Source organism: Ambystoma mexicanum, chromosome 6p, assembly GCF_040938575.1.
Source record: "Ambystoma mexicanum isolate Mex_15411 chromosome 6p, UKY_AmexF1_1, whole genome shotgun sequence".
Classification (NCBI taxonomy): domain Eukaryota; kingdom Metazoa; phylum Chordata; class Amphibia; order Caudata; family Ambystomatidae; genus Ambystoma; species Ambystoma mexicanum.
Genome location: NC_090935.1, coordinates 1,340,869,489 through 1,340,895,581, shown reverse-complemented (window position 1 = coordinate 1,340,895,581; position 26,093 = coordinate 1,340,869,489). Strand labels below are relative to the sequence as shown.

The 26,093-nt window shown below is 44.8% G+C and overlaps 1 protein-coding gene across 4 annotated transcripts in view; it reads right to left on the bottom strand.

The window, feature by feature from the left end:
* Nucleotides 1-26,093, bottom strand: part of JAK2 (Janus kinase 2) — a 1,999,562-nt gene that overhangs the window by 459,592 nt on the left and 1,513,877 nt on the right. For all 4 annotated transcript variants that reach the window (XM_069626008.1, XM_069626007.1, XM_069626009.1 and 1 more), the window contains one exon: nt 110-261. In XM_069626008.1, coding sequence (XP_069482109.1) covers nt 110-261 — 152 coding nt within the window. The remainder of the gene's footprint in view (nt 1-109; nt 262-26,093) is intronic.

Genomic DNA, 26,093 nt, shown 5'->3' with positions numbered 1-26,093 from the left:
AACATGTAAAAAATACAATAGACATAACTTTTAAACATGCCGCTACTCTACAGGTGTGGTGTATCAAACAAGATATATCTAACTAATGTATATTGAAGCCTTTACTTACCCTCTGAGAATCAAGTGCATGCAATGGTTTGTCTCCCCCACTGCATATCTCCCACAAAGTGGTACCAAAGCTCCATTTATCGGATGCCAGGGTAAGGTGTTTAGGATTTTCAATACACTCGGGTGGGACCCAGGGAATCCTCTCCAACAAAACTTTAACAAATGAAAGAAAGACAGTCATAAATTATAATAACTGCAATCTGTTAAACTAGGTATTAATAGTGCAAAATGCAAACTGACTATGGTAATTTGGACAGAAGACCCACATGAAAATCAACTGTGATTTGCAAGAATCAAAATAAAGTAACAGCAGATAAAGGGCATCCTGTCACCAGTGAGGTCTATCAAAATCGGATTGTGAAACTGTATAATATGCACTTTACTAATTTAGGTGATGCATTCCCTATTGCCAAACAATTTAGAAACTAAGCAATCATACAAGTAGATGTGGTTAAAGTTAATTTGCGACAAGGCACAAGGTAGCTCCCAAACATAGACGCTTCCTTATTACCACTTCATCCCTCTTTTTCATTACTGTCCTAAGACTATGAGTAAAAATCATGTCAAGCAAACAGAACATTGTGCTAGCCCTTTTATGTAAAACATTTCAGCCCCTACCATCACACTATAACACACATGACAAATACACCATAATCTCATTTGTCCGTTCTCACAGAAGCAGAGGTCTTGTTTGAGGCTGAATGCTGTCCTGTGTCTAGAGAAATTCCATTTCATATTTTGTTTTTGTACTTTTCTTGAATGTTTGGTGTGGTGAGGGGAGGGGAGAGGGTCTGCTGCTCCTGGAGTATCCACATAGCCAAATCCAAAGCAATTTAGGTTTCTGAGATTTTTATTTTTATGGATGGGCCTCCACATGTAGGTGCATGTTTCTGAGACAGAAAGCTGCACTATTTCCTATGAGATTGTTTCCAGTACAATACTGCCTGTGTTTAGGAGGTAAGACTCTGCGCAGCAGAGTGCCCACACATCAGACCCAGTTTTTATTTTAAAGTAGGCAATGCATATTCTGCAGACACAATGATCTCTAGCATGATATCCAAACCTGCCTGACCTATTTTCGTTCTTCATTTGTGCCTCTGGCTTTTAGTGTCTCCAGATCTTTCACTGTGCTTTTGTGAAAAAGTTGCAATTGGGGCTATATCTAGGGGATGTCCTTTGGAGGTTTTTGTAGCGAGGCACGCACACAACATGAATCCAATTTATGACTGTAATTACAGCATTACCTGTACACTGACACTGCTACCAATCAGATATTTAAAAAATATTGATGACATAGTTGAAAATAATTGAAAAACAACTGTCTTCATCTTTCTGACAATTCACAATGCTCTGTGGACACCCTTAAAATCAATCAGCAAGGCGAAAACCTCCAAAGTGCAGGTTACCTCTTGCTTCTCGCTCCTCCCAAAATACTGATCTCTCTGGGAACAGTCTAACTGATCTCCACAAGGCACCTCTGACCTCTGGGAATCCCTCAACTGACCTTAATTTCACACCCATAAATTCCCCCCTTTGAAAAACAATGCAGAACACTATCCTACCTAATTGAGAGCCTACAACTAATGGTACTTTTGAGGCTAAAAATCACTGAACAAACAGTAGCAAAATTACAGCAAAATTAATCACCTATTAAATGACAATCTACTCTTCACCCAGGAAAAAGCACAGAATCTGCCATCACATACCAGAGAAGGAAAAACAATGTAACAGGGGCCCAAAGTTGCAAATCACTTTTCTGGAGTTGTACATTTCAATTAATTCAATTAGGTTTTGTATGGATAGCCAGTGATGGTTCTAAAGTAATAATTTTTGACCTCCTTGTGGATGTTATACTGTTGTCCATTTCATCCTGCTTTCGCACTCAAAAACATACAAAGCCACTGACTGTACAGCAGTGATGTCGCTCATGCCACTCCAGAAGCACGGCACTAGGAAAGAGAAGATGTGCCTTTTCGTCTTCAAAGCCACAGCCCCAAAGTACGTTGATCATCCCTTTATTATCTACATAATGGATACCCAACTGAGGCAACAATTTGAGGACAGGCCTACCTGGATCGCTAAGTATCAGCATACCTGGCATCCATTCAATGATGATGATGAGCAGTCTCTACCGAAATGCAGCAACAACACATCCCAACAACACATCCCAGGATTCTGACTGCGTGGCCTAGGCCCACCTCAACCTGCATTACGTAAAGCCACAAAATTAGGGGTCTTTTGGATTAACATCTTTCCTTCTCCCTCAAGCATCAATGTCCAGCCGACATCAATACAAACTTCAAGTATTGAGAAGGATCCCATTAGCCTTTGACATGCAACACAACATTAAAAAAAACAGATAATCCAGATTCCATTGATTCCAAAACAGGACTATTGCAACAGCTTATACCAAAAAGAGATCTTCAAACTGCAGGACAATGAGAAAAGAGCTGCCCTTTTGTTTCTCAGCCTGGGAAAGCAAACAACACATGTCTAAACAACTCCAAAAACGTCACTGGCTATCCATGCAACAAACAAATAAATTTAATACCCTACGTATATCATTTCAGCTCCAATCTATACATAAAATATAACTCTCACTAGAACCGTGTGTTCAAACATAGCTAACAAACTCAGATAACAGACCAACAGCAGATGTAAATGCCACAGAATAAAAATCCCAGCAGTCATGGGTTCTAAACTATGGAACTCATGCTACGGGGATCGAAGAGAGGAACCTCACCAATTGAAACTCACGAAAGACCTAACAAAATGCTCTTTTGGAAGGATTTACTTGAAGAATGATCAGTACCTTTTGTCGGGCTGTCTTACCTGATACTAGCACCAAGAGTTAGAATGTGCCTGTACCCCCACTACTTCTCTTTTTTATTGTAAAATACTGTCTTTGTCACACAGGCTGTTTCCCCTCCCTTTGTCCCTCTGTGCTGTGAATCATCTTTGCTACACATTACTAGGCACAAATAAAACCAAGTAAGTCACCAGGAGTTCCAAAAGAGTAGGACTCCGATGTAGCAGTGCCTTACGTTTTAATCTTAAACCTGTGGGTTTTGTATTGCTATGCCACCACATTTCATTCATGCTCGCTTGTAGGATTTCCACATACTTTGTTTCTCTGATTGTATATATGGCAAGGTATTGTTGGCCATTTTCACATTTGACTCTTGTCATTGTGTGCACACACACACACACACACACACACACACACACACGATGCTCATGTGGCAAGGTCAGCAGTAATCTGCCCCTGTTCCTAGGGGATAGGAACACCTCACAGCCTGGGATGGGAAGTGTACCAGGGTGGAGGCCAGAGCCAGTTCTACCCCACAAGCGGAAGGTGGCAGTTAAGAGGGCCCCAATTCATGTCCCCTCCTCAAGTGCATGCCTATATGTGGGCATTACCCACTTGTATCATACAATACATGATCCCCAAGTTGTTCTTTGTCCTACATCTACAAACAACGCTGTAGTTAAACAAAGACGATGGAAATTATAACCCATCGTTGGCGCATGCCATCAGCGTTCCAGAAGCAAACTGGCAAAGTTAGAAGGAGACAGTACCAGAGAGCTTACAGGACCGCCTGGCATGTTGTGTACTACTCCCCAGCACAGGGTGAGCAGCGACAGAAACACTCCAACTTTCCTAGATCACCGGGGAATTTAACGCATTATACAAACACATAATATGCTTAACTCGGGGGAAGGTACGACAAGGCCCTCCTTCACATGAACTTGGACAATGTGTAATGCAGGCTGCCATTGCTTCCTCACAGGACTCTGCACAGATTAAAGGGGCATAGCTTAGCTCGCTATTTAAAGGTTTGCCTGAATGTAACACCCCCTGGGTGGGGAAGACAGAGCCAGATTCACCAGGGCCAGACAACTAACCAGAGGATGAGGATAAAGGAGTCCCCAGGGAACAGGAAGGTGTGGGTTGTTCAGGTAGGGTCAGAGAAAGTGGCAGCCTAAGAGACCCGCAGGAGGAAGGACGTTGGACAAGGGTGTGGAGGAGAATTGTAGAACAGGGAGGTATTGGTTAGTCAGTGCAAGTAGAACTGGGTTGTGAGTGTGAGTGAGACTAGTGAGAGAGATAGGACTATAGAGAGTGAACGTGAAGTGGTTGTGAGTGACTGGGGAGAAGGTGGCGAGGAGTGGTGGTAGAGTGGAATGCACAGTAGTGTAGAGGAAGGATCAGTATCCTCGAAAGTTGGAGGCAACAGTAGAAAGCGAGACACATTGGAGGGACAGAGGAGGAACACACAGGGAGTAGAAGAAGCGAAAGTGGGTAGAGAGTTGGACTAGGAGAGTAGAGAAAGGAGAATAGGATACAGTGCCAGGGAAAGGAAAACATCAGGGTGTGAGAGGAAGGAGACAAAGTCGGGCAGAGTGTCTGAAGAGTACATCCACAGATCTTCTGGCAGAAACTAACAAATTGGTAGTGTAGGGCTAGAATAGAAAGTCCCTCAGTGAGTCTAGATCAAAAAGGCAACTGCCTTTAGGTTACCCCAATCAGCTAGTCTAGATCTTAAGGTATTGCTATAGTGTGGGTATCAATTAATATACCTACATACATTTTGGACCAATTGGAACGGTTAACTTCTTGTCTATATATATATATATATATAGTATTGTATGCTCTTTTCCTGTATATTATGTTTTACTTGTCAAGTAATGTTCTGTCCTATGTATTGGATTGTACTTGTTATCTATATAGTGCCAATTTTACCATTATTATAGTTTCAATGCGCCGTTAACGGAAACATCCTTGGAGGATCAAAGTCCAGGGTGTTGGATGTCATGGAGCAGGATTAAGATACGTGTGTGCATTTGGCCGAAAAAGGCTTAGGAGGGCTTGCCAAGCTCCGGTAGAGAAGCAACCCATGCTGTCAAGCATGTGGATGGGTTGCTGAGAGGAGTATAGATGGCGTCAGTGTGTAAGACACGCTCTGTGTTCAGCAGGCCGGAATGTATCATAGGTGTGCGCTGCATTCTGCTGTCAGAGGTGTTGAGGGGTAGTCTGGTGTAGGTAGGCAGAGACTTTATGTGAACAGCACAACCACATTTTTGTCGTAGTCCTTGCTGTATATTGATGTGTGTCGATAGCCATGCCTGCAGCCAGTGGAGTGATTTATTATACGTACCTTGCCGCCATTGATGGCGCTTTGTTGGTAGGGAGACCGCTCAGGTATTTGGCTTCTTCTGTCGGTTATTGCGACTGTGATCCAAATGGTAAACAGCAGCGACAGCCTATGCTCCAACTAATCGCTAAAGGAGGCGCACATGGTTTGGGGAGCGATCTGCGCCACAGGGGGCGCACAGACAGTGAGCGATGTGGGCTGAGGGGCCTGGGGGTATTGGGGTTGTGGTGAGAGGCCCGCTAGTGTGCTGCCCAGGTCACCCATAGGGTGGAGAAGTGGCAGCTGGGTGGGGACCGCTTAGAGATGGGAGGGGATTGGGGCGAGGAAAGGGGGGCTGGCTGTGGTATGTCCTGGGCTAGCGTGGACTGGCAGGGAGAGAAGGTAGCGTGACCAAGAATAGACTTTGATACTGCACTTTGGCAACAGTATCAGACAACCCTTCGAATAGACTTTGGCACAGCAATGGACACACTTCTAAATCAACCAAGGCACTACACAGTGATAACAATTTGATTTAACTGTGGCAGTGCGAGGGACGGCTACTGTGCAATCACATAGATTCGACTAATTCATCTACAAATGCCAGTATCCAACCTCGGCAGCAGTGACGTAGCTACACTGAGTTGGCTATGACAAAGAAATGGAAAACTCAGGAATCAGCTTTGGCCTTGCTGTAGAAACACCTAGATTCAATTATAAGAGGGAGAATGGAGACATGCCTACATTTAAATTTGGGATACCAGAGCACGGACAGAAAGCACCTAACTTAAAGCCTCAACAGTAAGCAGGAGAAAAAAACTACATTTGAAACACAGCAACAAATAGAGAAACACCAAACTTTTAGGCACTTGAGCAAAGATTGAACAGTACATGACGGAACACCTAAATTTGAGATTCAACAGTACATGGAGGAACATCTAAATTTGAGCTACATGAGCAGTGCAAGTTCCCATCCAGTGTCCGTTCTTTCATCACCATGACCAAGAATCCAGAGACCGGGTCCTGTGCAGCTGGAAAGTGAAGCAGTCCGTCTGTAAGCCCTTCGTCACTGCTGAGCTACTGTGTGGCTGAGGGTAGTACTTACCTAAAGTCACGTAGTGAAATATTATTTAAAGTTGGTGTTTGGTATGATTTGTTCATAATTTATGTGATACAATTTCATGTTTTTTCAATTTGGTATTTATTGATGGTATCAATTTAGACGTGGTCCCCTTGCTCACCGTGCTCAGAGAGGCACAGCTCCACCTCACTGATGAGGCCCAACAAGGCTGAAACACGTGTCTAGGGTTGCTGTTGGTACTCTTGTTCAAAGGAGGTTTGCCTGGCATTTCTGTGCTGGACTGCCCTAGTGGGCGTGAAAAACACTGGTGTGCAAATGGATATTCCTCCTTTGTGAAAAGTACAGTGAGCAAAAAGCAATGGCTGCAGACTCTCAAAGTGGTAAAAAAACACAGAAGAGGTTATCATGCCATGTTCTTTCTAGAGAGGGGCGCCTGCTACCTTTTTTATATTTTGCAAGGAACTTGGGGTTGTCCCCCTAGGTTACCTGGTGGAACCCAACCATGGACCCCCTGCTCACTGTGCTCAGAGAGGCACAGCTCCACCCCACTGATGAGGCCCAAAAAGGCTGAGACAATTACATGGCATAGCGGATGTAGAGCTGCAGTACACCTCCTGGTTGCAGAAAGAGTTACTGCAGCTGACTGGCAGCTGGATGGAAACTTCTAAATTGAAGAATCTGTAAGAGAAATAACTAATCCATCCGAAAGTTTAACAAAGACCAGGAATGTGTTCACTTCCTCATTTCAGACCAAAAGGTATGAAGAAACCTTCTGGGGTTGCTGTTGGTACTCTTGTTCAAAGGAGGTTTGCCTGGCATTTCGGTGCTGGACTGCCCTAGTGGGCGGGACAAAGACTGATATGCAAATGGGTATTCCTCCTTTGTGAAAAGTACAGTGAGCAAAAAGCGATGACTGCGGACTCTCAAAGTGATAAAAAAAACCACAGAACAGGTTATCATTCCACGTTCTTTCTAGAGAGGGGCACCTGCTACCTTTTTTTGTATAATTTTATTTTGAAATACATTTTATTGATATATGTATTAATTGTATGGCAAGCATTTTTGTGGATAACTAGTTGTGGGAAACAATTTGCGATGCTTTGTATTAATGAATGCACCTTTCAATAGAATGAGATCAAGTTCATTGTTAATGTAAACATATTAATGGCTATTCCCTTAAGGAACTTGTTTGGAATATTAATATTTTTACTCCATTCCTTAACCTTCGTTTGGGGTTTGGTCATGACAGACACGATTATTTTTAATGGTTCCTGAACATAGAACGTCTTATAACTTGAATCGTTAGGTTGAGATTTACAGCTTTTATTTGAGACCCTTCTCTAGAGCAGGTGGTAGTGCTATGCTCCATTTCGGTTTGAAGTAGTATTTATTGTGTGGCTGTTAACAGTTGTACTATACATCACTTAACTGCATGGTTAGTATGCTGGAACCAGTTTTTATTCTAAAGGGTTCTGGTTGTTACCTGGCTCACCTCCAACCAGGATGTGATTCAACGATTTACCAATTCTTGATATATATCTTCATCCATTTTGGTCTGAAATAAGGAAGTGAACACATTCCTGGTCTTTGTTAACAATCTTTATGATGGATTAGTTCTTTCTCTTACAGATTATTCAATTTAGAAATGATTATCTAGCTGCCAGTCAGTTGCAGTAACTCTTTCTGCAACTATGAGCTGTACTGCAGCTCCACATCTGCAATGCTTGGCAGTGCTCACACCCAAATCGACGAGATTGAAGACAAGGGGAAACCTGCTCTTCTGCTCCTTGATCTCTCAGCTGCATTCAATCTGGTCAACCTTCAAATCCTTTGCCAACATCTCACCTCTGCAGCAAACCTTTCACCTGAAGCCCCTACATAGGTTATATCCTTTCTTGTGGCAGATATTATAAGTTACTCACCGTATTGACGAACGTACTCTTAGTCCATAGTCCCCTTTCCTCCATACTGTATGGTCGTCCCTTCCAAGGAACGGGAGACGGAACCTTTTTCTCCAGAAAAAAACCACCTTCCCCTTTAAATTTAGAGGCACGCGGGGGTGCGTCCAAGGGAGCATGCGCGGCCCTGACTCCGCCCTCCGGCGCCACACCTCAGTCCCCATTGACGCGTCGACAATAGATTTAACATTGCCTAATGACACCAGTATTATTAGGGGGGAGGTTGGTGGGATGTATGGAGGAAAGAGGACTATGGACTAAGAGTAAGTTAGTCACTACGGTGAGGAACCTATAATTACTGTTCCGTCCCGTCGCCTTTCCTCCATACTGTATGGGCGATTACAACTGAATGTAGCCCCAGTGTGGAGAGGAGACCCTTCTTGGGCAAATAGGTTCCTGAGAACCGTCTGTCTGAAGGCTGGATCAGATCTAGAGACGGCATCCAAACAGTAATGCTTACAGAAAGCAGAGGGGGAGGCTCGAGTGGCTGACCTGCTTATGACTTGCCAAGTGACATGGCGCTGGAAAGTGATGGCCGTTGCCTTGGCCCTGACTACGTGGGAATGCATGTTGGCTGGAAGCGGCTTGTGCTGGCCCTCATACACATCTGTGATGGCAGAGACCATCCAGCAGGATATGGAAGCCTTAGAGGCCCGATACTCTGTCTTGAACCTCCAAAAGTGACAAACCGGGCATCTGATTTGCGGAAGCCCTTGGTCCTGTCAAAGTAGAATTTCAGGGCACGCCTGACATCCAGGCACTGCAGCACTATGTGCTTCATCCTTGGGATCGGGAAAAAATGTAGGAAGGACTATTTCCTCGTTCAGGTGGAAAGCAGACGGAACCTTGGGCAGAAATGCTGAGTGCATCAGCATGACTACCTTGTCCATGTGAAAGGTGGTATAAGGCTCAGACGCGACCAGCCCCCTGGATCTTGCTGACTTTACGAGCCGAGGTAAGGCCGACTAGTAAGGCTGTCTTGATGGTGACCAGCCTGATGTCCACGGACACCATTGGCTCAAATGGTTTGTGTGCCAGTGCGCCCATCACTATGTTAAGGTCCCGCACAGGGTGTGGCCTCTTGACAGGCGGGAAGAGCCTAGCGAGTCCAGTCAGATGTTTCTTTACGATAGGGTTGGAGGAGGAGAAAATGCCTTCCTCCGAGTTCCTGGAAGCCCCAATGGCTGCAAGGTATGTGCGGCAGGTGTCAACCTGCACTACTGAATGAGCATGGTGCGCCGAAAAGGAGAGCACGTCATCCAAAATGCACGCCAAGGGGTCAATTCCCTTAGAGTCTGCCCAGTGGCAGAATCTGGTCCATTTGCTTTAGTACTGTGCCCTGGTAGCTTTGCTCCTGGCACCCTGTATGAACTCCAGGATTGGCCTGTGAGAGTCTAAGGTGCCGAAGCGTTACATGCTCAGGTACCATGCTTTGAGGGCTAGTTTCCCTGCGCAGGGTGGATGACTCTGGTCCCCTGCTGTGCCAGATGATGTGTTGGGCCCGTCGGAAGATGAATCGGGGGCACCTCCGGGAGGATGAGTAGCTCCAAAAACCGTGGCCTGGCCGGCCACCATGGAGCTATCAGAATGATGAGTCGGTGAGAATCCTTGATTTTGCAAATTACCCTGTGGATCAGGGAAGTGGGCGGAAAGGCGTAGGCTTTCCATCACCCAGAGAGCCGGGGCCCTGACCTTGCCAGGATGCGAACTGGGGACACTTATTGTTGTGCCAGGTGGCAAAGAGATCCACTTGGGGGTGACCCCACCTGTTGAAGATCTCGTGAACAACGAGGTTGTTTAGCTGCCACTCGTAATTGTGTGCTGTCACCCTGCTGAACCTGTCCGCTTCCACGTTGGATTCCCCCGGGAGGTGGACTGCCGTGAGGTAAATGTTGTTTTCCAGGGCCCACTCCCACATGCTGATTGCCAGTGTGAAGGTAAGGTAATTTTCTGTGACAGATGGAAATCAGAGATTATCATAAGCAAGAAAGATGGTTTGACTTTTAGAATAAATTTGTTCCTATGGAAAATGGTGTGAGGAGGCTTACAAGAAACTGCCTGCAACTCACTTACCCTGCGGGCTGATGTTATAGCCACTAACAAAATTGTTTTTAGCGTGAGATGTCTTAATGGGCAAGAATGTAAAGGTTTGAAAGGGGCACACATGAGAAATGTTATGACTAAATTAAAATCCCAGATGGGCACCTGAAAAGGTGTCGGCAAGTACACATTTGTCAGCACTTTCAAGAATTGAATGACTAAGGGCATTTTAAAATAGGACACCTCTTCCGAGGAATGCTTAAAGATAGATAGCGCTGCCAAATATCCTTTTATAGTGCCAACTTGGAGCCCCAAATTGGCCAAGTGTAAGAGGAAAGAAAGTACTGTAAGAGTATGTGGAAATACTCTAATAATATAAAAGTAAATGTCTGAGCCAATAAGTAGTTGGTATGGATTACAAAGAGAACCCAAATCTTTTATTAACATATTCTTTCTTTTCTTTTAGGTTTATAGTACAGGATATGCCTTCTTCCTGGTTTCCAGCCTTCTTTCACAGATGGACATCTCCGGATGCTGGCAGTTAAGAACTGACTCAAAGATGATATGTCTTTTATTCTCTCTTTCCCCTTTTGTCTCGTTAAAAAAACAGGTTCTGCATGTATTTCTCTTCTCTCATTCACTTGTCTCTATTCATCTTTTCTCGACTTTGGCCTCTCAATCTCTTGTTCTTTCTACCTGTTCTCCTTGCTCTCGACTATAGTCTAGGTATGAATGAATTGTGAAACCCTTCTGACAACTTCTTCTGTTGAATTCGTTTACAAGACAATATCCAAGCTTCTGTCCACTTGTATTTATAACTAGTGTCTCTCAGATGCACCGTTCTGCTTTATAATATGGACTTAAGCAAATAAATGAATCCTTAGCGCAACGGCGCACCCTTGTGGTCTTCCCAGGGCAACGATCACCTTTTACATCATACGCTCTTCGAGTTAAAGCGTAACGGCGCCCGCTTTCTACAACTCGATCGCCTGTTTTAAACACACATTGAAGCGCAACGGTGCTTACTTTCACAGTAGTGCGTGTGGCGACAAGGGTCACCTGGTTTGTATATATTTTCTTCACTTCTTGTGGCGCAACGGCACCGTTTATGTCTCTAGATCATACGGCGACAAGGGTCGCTTGCTTATAAATATTGCGTTCCTTTCTTATAGCGTAACGGCGTTGTCTTCCCATAGTCTAACGGCGACAACAATCGCCTATTTTAATTATTTATAACAACTTTGCTTTTGTGCGTAACGTCGCACTCGCTCACCCTTTAACATTGGCAAGAGTCACTTCCTTATTTCAAATGTTGGACCTTTTCGTGATGGTCTGCGGGCAATTCATTCACTGGTTCAATGATGCGATCATGATCGCCTCCTTCTTTCTGTTTGTTTCACATCACAACGCCACCATCACATCAACTGTATCAGCTTTCAGCCCTTCATCTTCCCTCTTGTTCAAAAGGCCCATCTCTAACGGTTGATCTCCGCCGCCTCTTCCTCGTCCCTTGTCTCCTAGGTAACCAAGCACAGCATTCATTAGAGGAAAGGCCATACATGCAGGACTTCCTGTATAAACAACCTAGGTTTTTCCATTAACAGATTAACAGGCCTTCAACACTGTACAGGCAAGTATTCACATTGTCACACCCCCACTACTAAGCCCTTACTCTCGGGAAGGATTTCAGCTCTGGACAGATAATCAGCTTGGGTTAGTAACTTTCCAGGTTTATGAATAGTCTTAAAAGAGAAGGGCTGGAGAGAAAGAGACCACCTGAGTATTCTCTGGTTTGAGTCCTTGTTACATGCAAGCCAGACTAAAGGAGCATGGTCCGTTATTAATGTTATTAATTCTCTGACAAGTAGATAATACCTCAGAGCATCAATGGCCCATTTGACTGCTAAACATTCTTTTTCTATTGTTGGATATTGCAACTCATGAGGTAGTAATTTCCGACTGATGAATAGTATTGGCCTTTCATCCTCTCCCTGATTTTGGAATAGTACTGCTCTGATGCCTGTGCCTGAGGCATCAGTATGAAGGAAAAATGGAGCCTTAAAGTCTGGACAATGTAAAACAACCCTATTGGTTAGGGCCTCTTTTAAAGCGTTGAAGGCTTACAGAGTCTCAAATGTTTGCCAAGTCTTCTTCATCAAGGAGGTTTTCTTCAGCAAATCTGTTAGCGGTGCGGCCAACGTAGAAAAGTGCGGAATAAACCTCCTGTAGTATCCCACAAATCCCAAAAAGGCTCGTACTTGTTTAGGGGTTTCCGGGAATTGCAATTGCTTGACGGCTTTTACTTTCTCCTCATGGGGTTTAATGGTCCCTTGACCCACATAATATCCCAAATATTTGGTGTGTAAGATCGCAACATGGGTTTTCTTGGGATTTATATGCACCCCTGCCTTTTTTAGTATTTCAAGGATGGCCTCTAAATGTTGCAGATGTTCTTGCCAGGTGTGACTTTAGATTATGATGTCATCTAGATAGGCTCTGACGTATTGTTCATGACCTTTTATAATCTAGTTAATTAATCTTTGAAATGTTGCTGGGGCTCCATGTAACCCAAATGGTAACACTGTAAACTGCTATAGACCAGTAGGAGTGGCAAACGTAGTTTTTTCCTTATCCGAGGGTAACAACGGTATCTGCCTGTAACTCCTGGTAAAGTCAATGGTGGTCAAGAACCTCGCCTTTCCTAGGTTATTTAGCAAATCCTCGATTCTTGGCATTGGATACGCATCGAATTTAGAAACCTCATTTAATTTTCTGAAGTCCATGCAGTACCTCACACTGCCATTGGGTTTTCAAACTAATACTACAGGGGAGCTCCAATCGCTATGGGACGGCTCAATGATCCCTAAGTCTAGCATTTCTTGAACCTCTCGGTTAATGGCATTCATCTTTGCCTCAGATATTCGATATGGTCTTAGTCTTACTATGGTCTCAGGTTTGGTAACTATGCGGTGATAAGTTAGTTTGGTCCTTCCTGGTAGGGAGGAGAATATTTCTGAAAAACCTTGTAACAAACGGGATAATTCATTTTTCTGGACAGACGTTAACTCTGAGTTAATGTTCAGACTTTCCAGTCCTATTTTCTCCTTGAGTTGTGGAAAATTTTCCTCTGGTGGTCTATCAGGAGTTATCATGGCTACAGTTTGAGCTGGTAGTATCCATTTTTTTAATAAATTCACAGGATATGTCTGACAAGGTATCCTACTCCCAGGTTGTCTCACTTTATACGTTAAAGGACCTAGCACTTCTTCAATTTCATACGGTCCTTTCCAAGCGGCCAACATTTTGTTTTATGACGTGGGTAATAACACTAACACTTGTTCTCCTGTTTTGAACGTACATAGCTGTGAATTTTGATTGTAATATCTCTCCTGTTTTATTTGAGCTTGAAGAAGATTATCCCTCGCTATGGCCTGCAACTTCTCTACTCTTTCCTGTAACTGATATGCATACTCAGTCAAGGTTAACTCACGATCCGGTTGTTCCTCCCAGTTCTCTTTCAATATATCTAACAGAGTTCTTACTGGCCTTCCGAATAGTAGCTCAAAAGGTGAAAAACCTGTTGAGGACTGAGGAGTGTTCCTTAACGTCATCAGCATCCAAGGTAAGACTCTATCCCAGTCTTTATTTTCAGAAGTGGTTGTTTTCTTTAGCATTTGCTTAACTGTTTGATTGTAGCGTTCCACTAAACCATCAGTCTGTGGGTGGTAAACCACTGTCTTTAGGTGTTCAATTTTCAGCGTTTCACAGACTTGCTTCAGGATATTGGATATGAAATTGGAACCGCGATCGGTAACAATCGCCCAGGGAAAACCAACTCGACCAATAAAGGGAATTAGCACATCACAAATCAGTTGAGTATTTGTGGCTTTTAAGGGAAAAGCCTCCGGATATCGGGTGGCATAGTCTACAACCACAAGGATATACTTATGACCTCTCTTGGATGGATCTAGGGGACCCACTATATCGACTCCTATTCTGCTAAAAGGTTCCAAGACCAGTGACATTGGTTGTAGCGGAGCCTTCTTCACATTGGCCCTGTTCTTCTTTTGACACTCCTCACATGATTGACAAAACCTGACTACTTGATTATATACTCCTGGCCAGTAGAACCTGTCCAGAATTTTTTTTAGACGTCTTCTCAGTCCCCAAGTGTCCTTCCCCAACTTGTAAGTGAGCGACTTCTAGCACGGTCTTGTAGTATTTACTGGGGATTAACAACTGCCTCAATTCCTCTCCATTCCGAGACTTACTTATTCGGTACAATAATCCATTCTGTCTTAGGAAATGTGGACCTTGCCCAGGTGGGTCTTCTAAGGCACGTTCTCGGGCATATCGTAGTAAAGGATCCAGGTCTTGAGCAGATCTAAAGCTATCCCCATCTTCGTCTAGTTTCCAGTCGACAGCTACAGGGAAGACATTCTTGGTTTTCCATTCTTGCTTCATTAACCTTTTTACTCTTCTGTGATTTACGAGATGGACTAGAGATTTCTTCTTCATGGAAAGGGGCCATTTCTAACCAGCTCTTCTCGATTTCATGAAATATTTTAGAGAATTTTGGTATGTCCGAACCAACTAGTAAGGGTTTGGGTAAGTGGTTAATACGGCAGCTCTCACCCCCAGGGTTTCCCCTGCCAGCTTAATCTGTATTTTCTTCGAAGGATAAGCTTTTATATCCCCATGGACACATCGAATAGGTATTTCCCCTGAAGGTTAATAACCTTCACCTACCAGCTCCGATGTTACAGCTGTCTGTAGGCTTCCTGAATCGACCATCGCGGTAGTGGGTTTTCCATCTACTTCAGCATCACACGTATATAGATATTGTGATTGTCTTCCTGGGATTTGTTCAGAAGATTCATTTTCCTTTATGGATTCAAAAACTCCTACATCCATTGGTTCAGTTTTGGGCTTCTTCGGGCAAAATTAGGCGAGGTGCCCCCAGTCTCTACAAATCAAAACACTGGAGCCCTCGAGCCGTTGTGGTAGTTTGACGATAGATGATAGGGCCCTCGCTGTTAGGTCTGGAACGTACATTTTCTACCTCTGGTTTTCTTAGCATGGAATGTGGCCACCTTGGTTGGGACATAGGTCTATTCATTACATTAGGAGGTCTGGAATTGGTCGCATAGGATAACACCTTGCCTTGGCCAGCTTTTTGATAAGCTGAGGCTACGTCTACAGCTTCATTAGTGATAGTAGAGGATGCTGTCTGACCCATCTTTGTAAAGGACCGGGAAGAGCTTCGATAAATTGTTCCAGGATTACTTTTTCGGTTATTTCACCAGGAGAAAACATATTCGGTTGCAGCCACTTCTCTGCAAGTTCTTTTACTCTGTAATATAACTGTCTCAGAGTTTCTTCTCCAAACAATTTAACTTCTCTGAATTTAATTCGATACGTTGCCTCATCATGTCCCATTCCTTCCAACACGACTTTCTTCATGTCCCCATAGTTGGAGTCTCCCACTGGATTCGCAGCCTGGTAGGCACATTGCATTTCACCGGTCATCAATGGTGCGATGTAATGACACCATCTCTCGGTGGGCCACTGTGCGTACCGAGCCACTCTCTCGAAATGTACCAAAAACATTTGCGGGGTCCACACCAGCCGAGTATTTTTGCAAAACTGAAGTAGGAACCTGAGGGTTATTTTTAACATTTGTAACTTCCAGCAACTGAGCCTGTTGCAGTTGTAAGGCTTGCTGGAACGCCAATCTGTCCGCCTAGGCTTGCTTTCTCTGAATTTGTAACGCCTTTGTAGAAGTTGTTGCCCCTCGGTCAGAGTCTTAATAAGGTCTTCCATGGCGTTCTCTTCAATCCCACTACTGACACCAAATGTGGAAATACTCTTATAATATAAAAATAAAAGTCTGAGCCAATAAGTAGTTGGTATGGATTACAAAGAGAACCCAAATCTTTTATTAACAAATTATTTCTTTTCTTTTAGGTTTATAGAAAAGGATATGCCTTCTTCCTGGTTTCCAGCCTTCTTTCACAGATGGACATCTCCGGATGCTGGCAGGTAAGAACTGACTCAAAGATATAATGTCTCTTATTCTCTCTTTCCCCTTTTGTCTCGTTAAAAAAAAAAAAAAACAGTTTCTGCACGTATTTCTCTTCTCTCATTCACTTGTCTCTATTCATCTTTTCTTAACTTTGGCCTCTCAATCTCTTGTTCTTTCTTCCTGTTCTCCTTGCTCTTGACTATAGTATAGGTATGACTGAATTGTGAAACCCTTCTGACAACTTCTTCTGTTGAATTCGTTTACAAGACAATATCCAAGCTTCTGTCCACTTGTATTTATAACTAGTGCCTCAGATGCAAAGTTCTGCTTTATAATATGGACTTAAGCAAATAAATGAATCCTTAACGCAACGGTGCACCCTTGCGGTCTTTCCAGGGCAACGATCACCTTTTACATCATACGCTCTTCAAGTTAAAACGTAACGGCGCCCGCTTTCTCCAACTCTCACTCGGCGACTCGATCGCCTGTTTTAAACACACATCTCAACTTGAAGCGCAACGGTGCCAACTTTCACTGTAGTGCGTGTGGCGACAAGGGTCACCTGGTTTGTATATATTTTATTCACTTCTTGTGGCGCTACGGCACCGTTTATGTCTCTAGATCATACGGCGACAAGGGTCACTTGCTTATAAATATTGCGTTCCCTTTCTTATAGCACAACGGCGCTGTCTTCCCATAGTGTAACCGGCGACAACGATCGCCTATTTTATTTATTTATAACAACTTTGCTTTTGTGCATAACGTCGCACTCGCTCACCCTTTAACGTTGGCAAGAGTCCCTTCCTTATTTCAAATGTTGGAACTTTTCGTGACGGTCTGCGGGCAATTCATTCACTGGTTCAATGATGCGATCACGATCGCCTCCTTCTTTCTGTTTGTTTCACATCACAACGCCACCATCACATCAACTGAATCGGTTTTCAGCCCTTCCATCTGCCGTCCCGTTCAAAGGCCATCTGTAACGGTCGATCTCCGCCGCTTCTTCCCCGTCCCTGGTCTCCTAGGTAACCAAGCACAGCATTCATTAGACGAAAGGCCATACATGCAGGACTTCCTGTATAAACAACCTAGGTTTTTCCATTAACAGATTATCAGGCCTTCAACACTGTACAGGCAAGTATTCACATCGTCACAGTATTACATAACAATTGATCCACATTCGTATCCCTGCACCAGTTACTGAACTTGTTTCAACAACACTGATACAAGGATTTTGTTGCTGGCCGCCTGGCCGAAAGCAAGCTCTCCATTAATTCATCCGGGAAGTCCTGATCCTTATATCGCAGCCTCTCAGAAACCATGTGTGAAGACTGAGTGTCTTGACCTCTGGATGGAGAACCCGACCTGCCTCTTGCGAGAGAAGATTGTCTCTTTGTGGAAGACATGTTGGAGGGCAGATGGACATGTCCAGAAGGTCCGGGTACCATGTCCTCCTGGCCCAATCCAGGGCTATTAGGATCATGGTTTTCCTGAACTTTCTCAACCTCCTGATTACATGAGGAATCACAGGGACTGGAAGAAACTCAAATAGGAGTGGAAATACCCAGTACACCACTAACGCATCCCCTAGAGCTCCTCTTGGGGGAAATTCCCTTGAGCAGTACAGTTCGCACTTCCGGTTGGAACCGGTCGCGAACAGATCCACTTGAGGGGTTCCCCACAAGGTGAAGATCTCTTGAAGGATTTCCTGAGATAGTTCCCACTCGTGGGAGACTGTGCTCTGCCTGCTCAGAGCATTCGCCGCTGTGTTCAGCTCTCCGGCTAGGTGAACTGCCGATAGAGAGATTCCTTCTTGCATTGCCCAGACCCAGAGTTGCATTGCCTCTCTGCACACTGGGAGTGATCCGACGCCTCCTCTTTTGTTGAGGTAGTACATGGCCACTGTGTTGTCTGTCATTACCAGGACATTCCTTCCCTGTACAGAGGGCAGAAAGGCCTTCAGCACTAGTCTGATTGACCTCAGCTCCAAAAGGTTGATGTGTAGTTTGGACTCTGATGGAGACCAACGACCGCTGATTGTCAGATCATTGGTGTGGGCTCTCCACCCTGTGAGTGAGGCGTCCCTCGCTACCGTTATCTCCGGCCATGGTTGCCAAAAATGTTCTCCCTTGAGGATATTTTCTTTGCAAGCCCACAAAAGAAGATCTTGAGCCACTCTGGCCAGGACTTGAAGATCTGACATCTCCCCCGAAGATTGGGACCATTGTGTCCTGGGGGCCCATTGAAGGGATCTCATCCTCGATCTGGCCTCTGGCACCAGAAAAATGCACGATGCCATGAGGCCTAGCACCTTAGAAAATCCAATGCCAATAGATGTTGGGCATTTTGAAATGTTGTTACCATCTGTAGAATGTGGTGAGCTCTCTCCTCGGGAGGCGAGGCTTTCCCTGAGGAAGTATCCAGGGCTGCTCCGATGAATTGGAGTCTTTGGCTTGGAATCATTTTTGACTTCTTGTAATTGAGGGAAAAGCCCAGTCTGTGTAAGAAGTGGCAGGTCATGGCCAGATGTTCCTGGGCTCTTTCGGGTGAAGTTGCCCTGATTAGCCAATCGTCCAGATAAGGGTAGACGTGAATCCCCCTTCTCCCGATACTCACTGCACTACCGCCATCAGCTTGATAAAAACCCTTGGGGCGGTGGTCAGCCCAAATGGTAGAACCAGAAACTGATAATGAGAACCGCCAACTGTGAACCTGAGGTACTTTCTGTGCTTGAGATGGATTGGCACATGAAAGTAAGCATCCTGAAGGTCCAATGAAACCAGCCAGTCCTGAAGCTGAAGAGCCTGAAGGATCTGAGAAAGGGTCACCATCTTGAACTTGTCCTTCCTGAGGAATTTGTTCACATTTCTCAAGTCCAAGATGGGTCTCAATCCTCTGTCCTTTTTGGGGATGAGAAAATAAGGGGAGTACCAACCCTTGTTCCTTTCCGCTACTGGTACATGTTCCATTGCACCTTTCTCCAGCAGGGTTGAAATCTCCTGCACAATGAGCGGGTCTGGAATTTTGACAGCGTTGGCTCCCGGTGGATGATTTTGAGTTCTTTAATGAAAAGGAAGGCAGTAACCATGGGTCACTATCTGTAGCGCACCGGCATCTGACCTAATACCCCGCCATACGTTCAGATACCGAGTGATTCTGCCTCCCACCGGGGTCTTGTGGTTGAAGACCTCAAAGTGGCTTTGCAGCGGCTGAGGAGGTAGTAGCCGCTGCTGGTGCTGATCTAGCACCTCTCACTTTTCCACCACGAAAGGGTTTTCTCTGTTGGCCTCTTTGACTGGCCTGCCGCCTCCCTCTTCCAAAAGAGGAGTAGAAACTAAAGGGGTGACTCCTCCAGGAAGATTAGCCTGCGTAGGAGTGTTGTTGAGGCTGTTTTATAGCGGCGCCAAGTGATTTCACTGCCTCTTTCTAGGTTTGCAGCTTCTCCAAGCTCTCGTCCGTCTTGCTGCCTAACAGCCTCAAGCCGGCAAATGACATTCAGTAATCTAGACTGCACATCAGGTGCAAAGTCAGATTTCCTCACCCATGCAAATCTGTGTAGGACCGTGCTAGATACCATGGACCTGCTTACACTATCAGCAGTGTCCAGTCTTGACTGATGCATTTCTCCATAGCCGCTTTCTTATCTTTTACTATCGCCTGGAAACCATCCCGTTCCGCACCTTACGGGATGTGTTTAGCCACTGATGTCATACAGTCCCACAGGGACTTGCTAAAGTGCAAGTTACATTAGTCAATTTAAGGGCCATGCTACCAGAAGAAAAAACCTTCCGGGCCCAAGCATCAACTTTTTTATCATCCCTGTCTGGTTCTATTGAGGGGTAAGCTGATTGCCTAGTGGAGGTGGCAGCTTGTACCACTAGACTTTCAGGGGAGGGATGTTTAGATAGGTATTCCGGATCTGATAAAGATGGCTTGCATTTTGCTACAAATTTTTTGTTTACTGCCGAAACTGAATCAGGAGTATTCCAATTTACCATCACCCTTTTCTGTAGTGCCTTATGGAAAGGAAGGACAGGATCTTTTAGAGGACCCTCACTCAGGATGTCCGACATATCATCCAGGACGAAATTTGGGGAAGCTGCCTTGCAACCCATGAAATCAATGACCCTTCCCATGAGATTTCTATAACTAGGATCTGCATGATCTGTAGGGTCTGGTCTCTCAAATTCCACTTCAGAGGAAGTGTCTAGGCCACTGGCATTTGGGCGACAGTCATAGAGATCTGTTATCTTGGTATTCGGGTCCACTAGCTCTTCAGGGACCTCTCTGGCTCCAAGCCTAACTCCAGCTGAAGTAACATCCTCTTCAGAGGATTGTTCTTCACAGATGGATGACATGGATCTGAAAAATTCCTGTCTGGGTTGAGGATGGAAAACTTTTTCAGGTAAAGAGGGTGGTATCGACTTAGGCATGGGCAATGGCGTCGACTTGGGTATCGGGATTAAAGAATGCCTTGATAAAGGCGTCAATAAAGAAGACGCTGGCTTCGACGTTTTTGAAGGAGGCTTTGATACTGTCGAAGGAGGCTTTGATACAGTCAAGGTTGTCAACGTCACTTTCGTCTGCGGTTTCGTAGTCATCGACTTTGTGAGGCCGATGTCGATTCCGTTACCACCGATTTATGCACTGGAGGGTTTGCCTTAGTATGAGATGTCGGAGAACTTTCCCCCTGATGACACTTTCGACTCTTTTTCGGCTCTCGCGTTTTAGTCTTTGATCTCCCTCTGTCACTTTTAGAGTGGGCAGGGGCATGATCTCCACGCAGCATCTTCGAGGGGGTCTGGCCCGCTTTCTCGAATATTTTAAGCATTGAAGCCCTAAAGGTCTCCCATTTGTCAGTGGAATCGTGCTTGGATGGATAAGTTACTCCTTTCAGAGGAGGAAGAAGACTGTGACGTCGCTTTTTTGACTTCTTAGACAAAGACGAGGAGGATTTCCTCGAGCGACTCTTCGATCTCTACTTCCTCGACCGATGTCGAGATTTTTGACTCAATTCTCCCGATTCTTTTTGTCTTTTAGAAGACTTGTAAGTTTCCTCCCCCACCGCCAGCTTACCTCTGTTCCCTAAGAGCCTTATTGGACATGGCCTGACAGGAACCGCACTCGTCAACCCGATGGTCTGTGCTGAGACACTAGAGGCAATTCCGATGGGGGTCGGTTATTGATATTTTCCTACCACACATTTTTTTAAACCTGTCTTGGGTGTGGTGGGAGTAGATGACGAGGACATCGTCGAGAAAAAACCTGATGCGCCGTTATGACACGAAGCAGTTGCTCAGAAAAACAGAACAAAGGTAACGGGCACGGCTCAAGCCCTTTATACAGCGGATGACGATGACGCTCGATGGCGGCCCTCGAGGGACTACGACTCCGCGGCCTCAAACACAGCACCCTCTGGCGAAATTTTTTTTCCGAAGAATCAAAGCTGGGAGACAAGATATCTAAGATGAGGAATACGTGGGAGGGCGCAATCCATTTGAAATGCAAATGACAATTCATCAGGTCAGGGCATGTACCAGCCATGCAAGCCCGTAAACCTACAAAGCTGTCCCTCTAGACGTCCAAATACATACTGAGAACATTCTTGCAGTCTATATGTTGAAACCACTCCTCCATCATAGAGGAATGAGACAGAGAGAAAACCACGAGAAGATGGAAAACAGCCAGAAAGAAGAATGTATTTATTTAATTGTATTTGTTTACTTGTAATGTACCGGAGCCCTTGGGCATCAGGGCATAAAAGAGAAGAGTCAGTACAGTAACCGGGTCGGAAAGCCATTCATTCGAAGAGCACTGTTTTCAGTCGTTTCCTAAAAGTAGTAAGGTTTACGTCTGTGCATAGATCCTTCGGGAGGCTATTCCATAGTCGTGCTACCTGCGCTTGAAACAACCTTCCCAAAACCTTCACTCGTTTGCGCTTCGGGATGACCAAATGAATAGAGTCACTGAATTGTGTTACTCTTTTAGAACAGGAGACACTAACAGAGTCCTTCAGGTAAGTTGCTGCATTGCCACAGAGGCATTTGTGCACTACAGTGCAAACTTTCAAACAAATACTGGATTCTACCGAGAGCCAGTGTAGGTGTTTACGATGCATTGAAATGTGTTCTCTCCTAGAAATTATTTTTATGATGTGCACTGCATCATTTTGAAAGATTTGAAGTTTTTGAATGCAGCACTTACCTGCACCAGCCAATAAAGCACAACAATAGTCTATTTGTGGCATAATGAAAGCATGAACTATGGTAGTGCAGTTTGCCTCTGAGATTTAGGGTTTCACTAACCTAAGTAACCTCAGGTGATATTGTGTATTTGTGCATATGCACTGAGAGAAGCTTCAAGCACGACTCCCAAGGTCTTGACCTTTGTGACAGTACAAACTTGATGGTTTTGAATCAAAAAGCTTGAATAGCTCCATTTTGGCCTTGTTAAGGCACATGCCATTGTTGGTCATCCAGCTTTGAATGATATGATAGAAAATCGGGTTTTTATGAGTGTCTTTTTCATGGTCACCACTAATATTTATAATCAGCTGGGTGTCGTCAGTATAATTAGAAAAGCTAACTCCTAATGTGTCTAGGAGATCGCATAGCAGATAATATATGTTAAAAAGGGCAGGTGAGAGACATGCTCCCTGTGGCACACCGTACTGTAGCCTCTCTGGTTTAGAGCAAACTTCACCCCAGAATGGCATCCATACTCTGTCACCTGCGTAGAGAAGGCAAGGTAAGTAGGATTAAGGCTTCTTGGCTCTAGACAATCAGGTTTTCGCCAAAAACACAGCACAGAAACTGCCATACTGGACCTAAAAATCCTGATGGACAGCATCCGTGACTCAGGGGATCTAAGCATCTTCCTCCCCCTTGACCTATCGGCTGCCTTTGATTCCCTCAGCCAAAACTTTAATTTCTCACCAGAAGACACTCTTTGGGTCCAATCATTCCTATCTGAACGGATCGTTAGAATTTTCATTGGCAAAGAGGCAGCGGATCCAATCACTGTTCCACTAGGGGTGTGCCAAGGATTCTACCTTTCACCAATGCTTTATAACACTTACACAAAGCCTCTCTTTGTTGTTCTGGACTCTTTTTGGGCATCACCTATACAAACATTTCTGATGACACCCAAATTCTTATCCCCATCACTGGCAACTACATGCAGGACTACCACAATCAACAAAGTGTATAGTACCAACCAAAACTAGATGGGTAAACACAGCCTCTGCCTCAATGACGATGAAACAGAAATCCTCATTGTAGGCTCTCCCGCACGTCTGAAATCCCTTAACAACTACTCCTCGATATGCATTAATGGTGCACCTATCTCAGTAAAAAAAAGGATGGGAATCTACCTAGAAGTGAACATCTCAATCACCAGGCACATTAATGCCTTAGCTTCTTCCACTGTGTACACCTTTAAACTCATTTAACTAAGCAGACAACTCCTATCACCACCCAATTGCCTGACATTAGCTCGAGCACTGATCCTCTTCAAATTGGACTATTGCCATGTCCTCCTCCTGGGCACTTAGGCCACCAACCTATCGAAAACTACAGCTTCTTCAAAACAAAGCCCTTCAAGCTGCTCTGTGTTTAAAATGCAGCTACCACATCTCATCCACCAGACGAAATGCTCATTGGCTGCCCATAAAAGCAAGGATTGGCTTTAAGACCCTCACCCTTTCTCACACGTGCATTTATAATGATGCACCAGCTTACCTGAATGACTATAACCCGAAAAGCATCAAAATGTACTCTAAGAGCCAGTGCCAGCATCTCGCTTGACATGCCACAGTACAAGAGCAAAAGGGCGGGAGGCTCCAGTTTCATAGTTATTGCCACCATGCTGTGGAACTCTCTGCCAGCATCCATTAGAAACGAAAAGTTGTATCTGATATTTAAAAAAACGGTTCAAAACCTGTCTCTTCGACAAATATGATTGATGCCATCTATGTAGTTTAACATTGAAGCAAACTGTCGGGCTACATTCAGGACCTTGACAGATAGGTCACACATTCCTTGCACCTCAGCATCTCAGTAGCCAAGCATGAAGGCTAAGACTACAATTAGAAGACCCTGCATTTCGACTGAAGAGCTGGTCCGCTCTCGCCTTGAAGTGTCAGAAGTTCCACGCACCATGTTCCCAAGACACATTCCATAGCGATCAGGATGCTTCTATATATTTATTTTTAAGAGCACATTTTATCACTAGTTTATTGCACTTTTGTTTTACAGATTTTATGGTCACAAAATGTGGGGGATGCATAGCCCCACCTCCATCCTATCCAGAGCTTGCAAAATCTACTAGCCCACTTGCATTGGCCAGGATAGTTTATGAAGGGCGAATACCATTTTCATGGTACTCTACTATGCTGGAGAGTATGGCGATGTTTGAAATGTATGACATTTGCTGCAAACAAACTTTGCTTTAAATGGAAATACAAAATTCACTGTGCAAAGCTGTCCCTTGGGTGTCAGCATTGCACCAAACATGAAGTGTGCTTATGGTGACATCCACCACTTTACAGAAAGCACTGGCAAATATTTTGTCACCCATCCTCATGGGGCGAGAGCATTTCTCTTCGGTCAAGTACGTAAACTAAGGAGTCTCCCTGCTCGTCTAACGGAAATGTTAAGATTTTGTGAGGCCTGCCCTCCCCATCCCACACTGCATTAATCAAACCTGCCCCCTGCATTGTGTGACAACGTTTTTGGTAGAAAATGTGCAGTAACGTTTGGGGTGAGATTTCTGTGGAAAAAAGACTGGATACCATCAGTCTTCTGAGGACCAACAGATGGCAGGAATTGGGGTTGCGGGGGTGTGTAAAGTTCCACTCTACCATGTGTGCCACCCCTCCTACCCACCACCCAATCCTTCTGGAGTGGATCGTCTGTGGAGCAGAATGCCCTGCACTTCCAGTTGACACTGACGGTAAAAATAGAAGTCCACCTGAGGGATACTTCAAAAAACAAAGATGTTGCCTAGAACTTCTTGGCAGTTCCCACTCAGTTCTTCTGCAGAGGTCAACAAATACCTGTTCGAGGCATCCATGACCATGCGCTCTATCCCGATGAGATAGCCTAACAGATTTTCTCCATGGCTTACAACCAAAGGCATGTTACTTCGCTGGATTGAGGCAGGAACCCGACACCATCTCTCATTGAGGTAATGCATGGCCACTGTGTTGTCTATCTGAATCAGGACACAATTTCCTGGCATGGATCGAAGAAAAACAAGTAGGGCCAGTCTGATCTCTGCACCTTTAGGAGGTTGGTGCCACAGACCACACACAAGCAGATTTTCTCAGTGAGAACCCAGTCCTTCAAAGAGGCACAATTCAACAACTATCAACTGCGGGCAAGGTTGCCGAAAAGGTTTGACCCCTTCACAAGGTTGTGTCTGTAGGACCACCACAAAAGACCACAGAACACATTGCTCAAGGCCTGCAAAAAGATCCATCATGTACCCTGAAACTGAGACCACTGACTCTGTAGTAGCCACTCAAGTGACCTAACGCTTAAGTGGGCTTCTGGCACCAGGACGATGCAGGAGGCCATGAGACTCAGAAGATGCAGAAAGGCAGAGGATGGGGCCAAGCTCTGAGAATGGAAAAGCTGCACCATCTGAATTATGTTGACAAAGTGGTCCTTGGCAAGAAAGGTCCTGCCCAAGCCTTGGTCCAACATTTGCAGATGGTCCGGAGAGACCGAACAGGTGCAACCTGG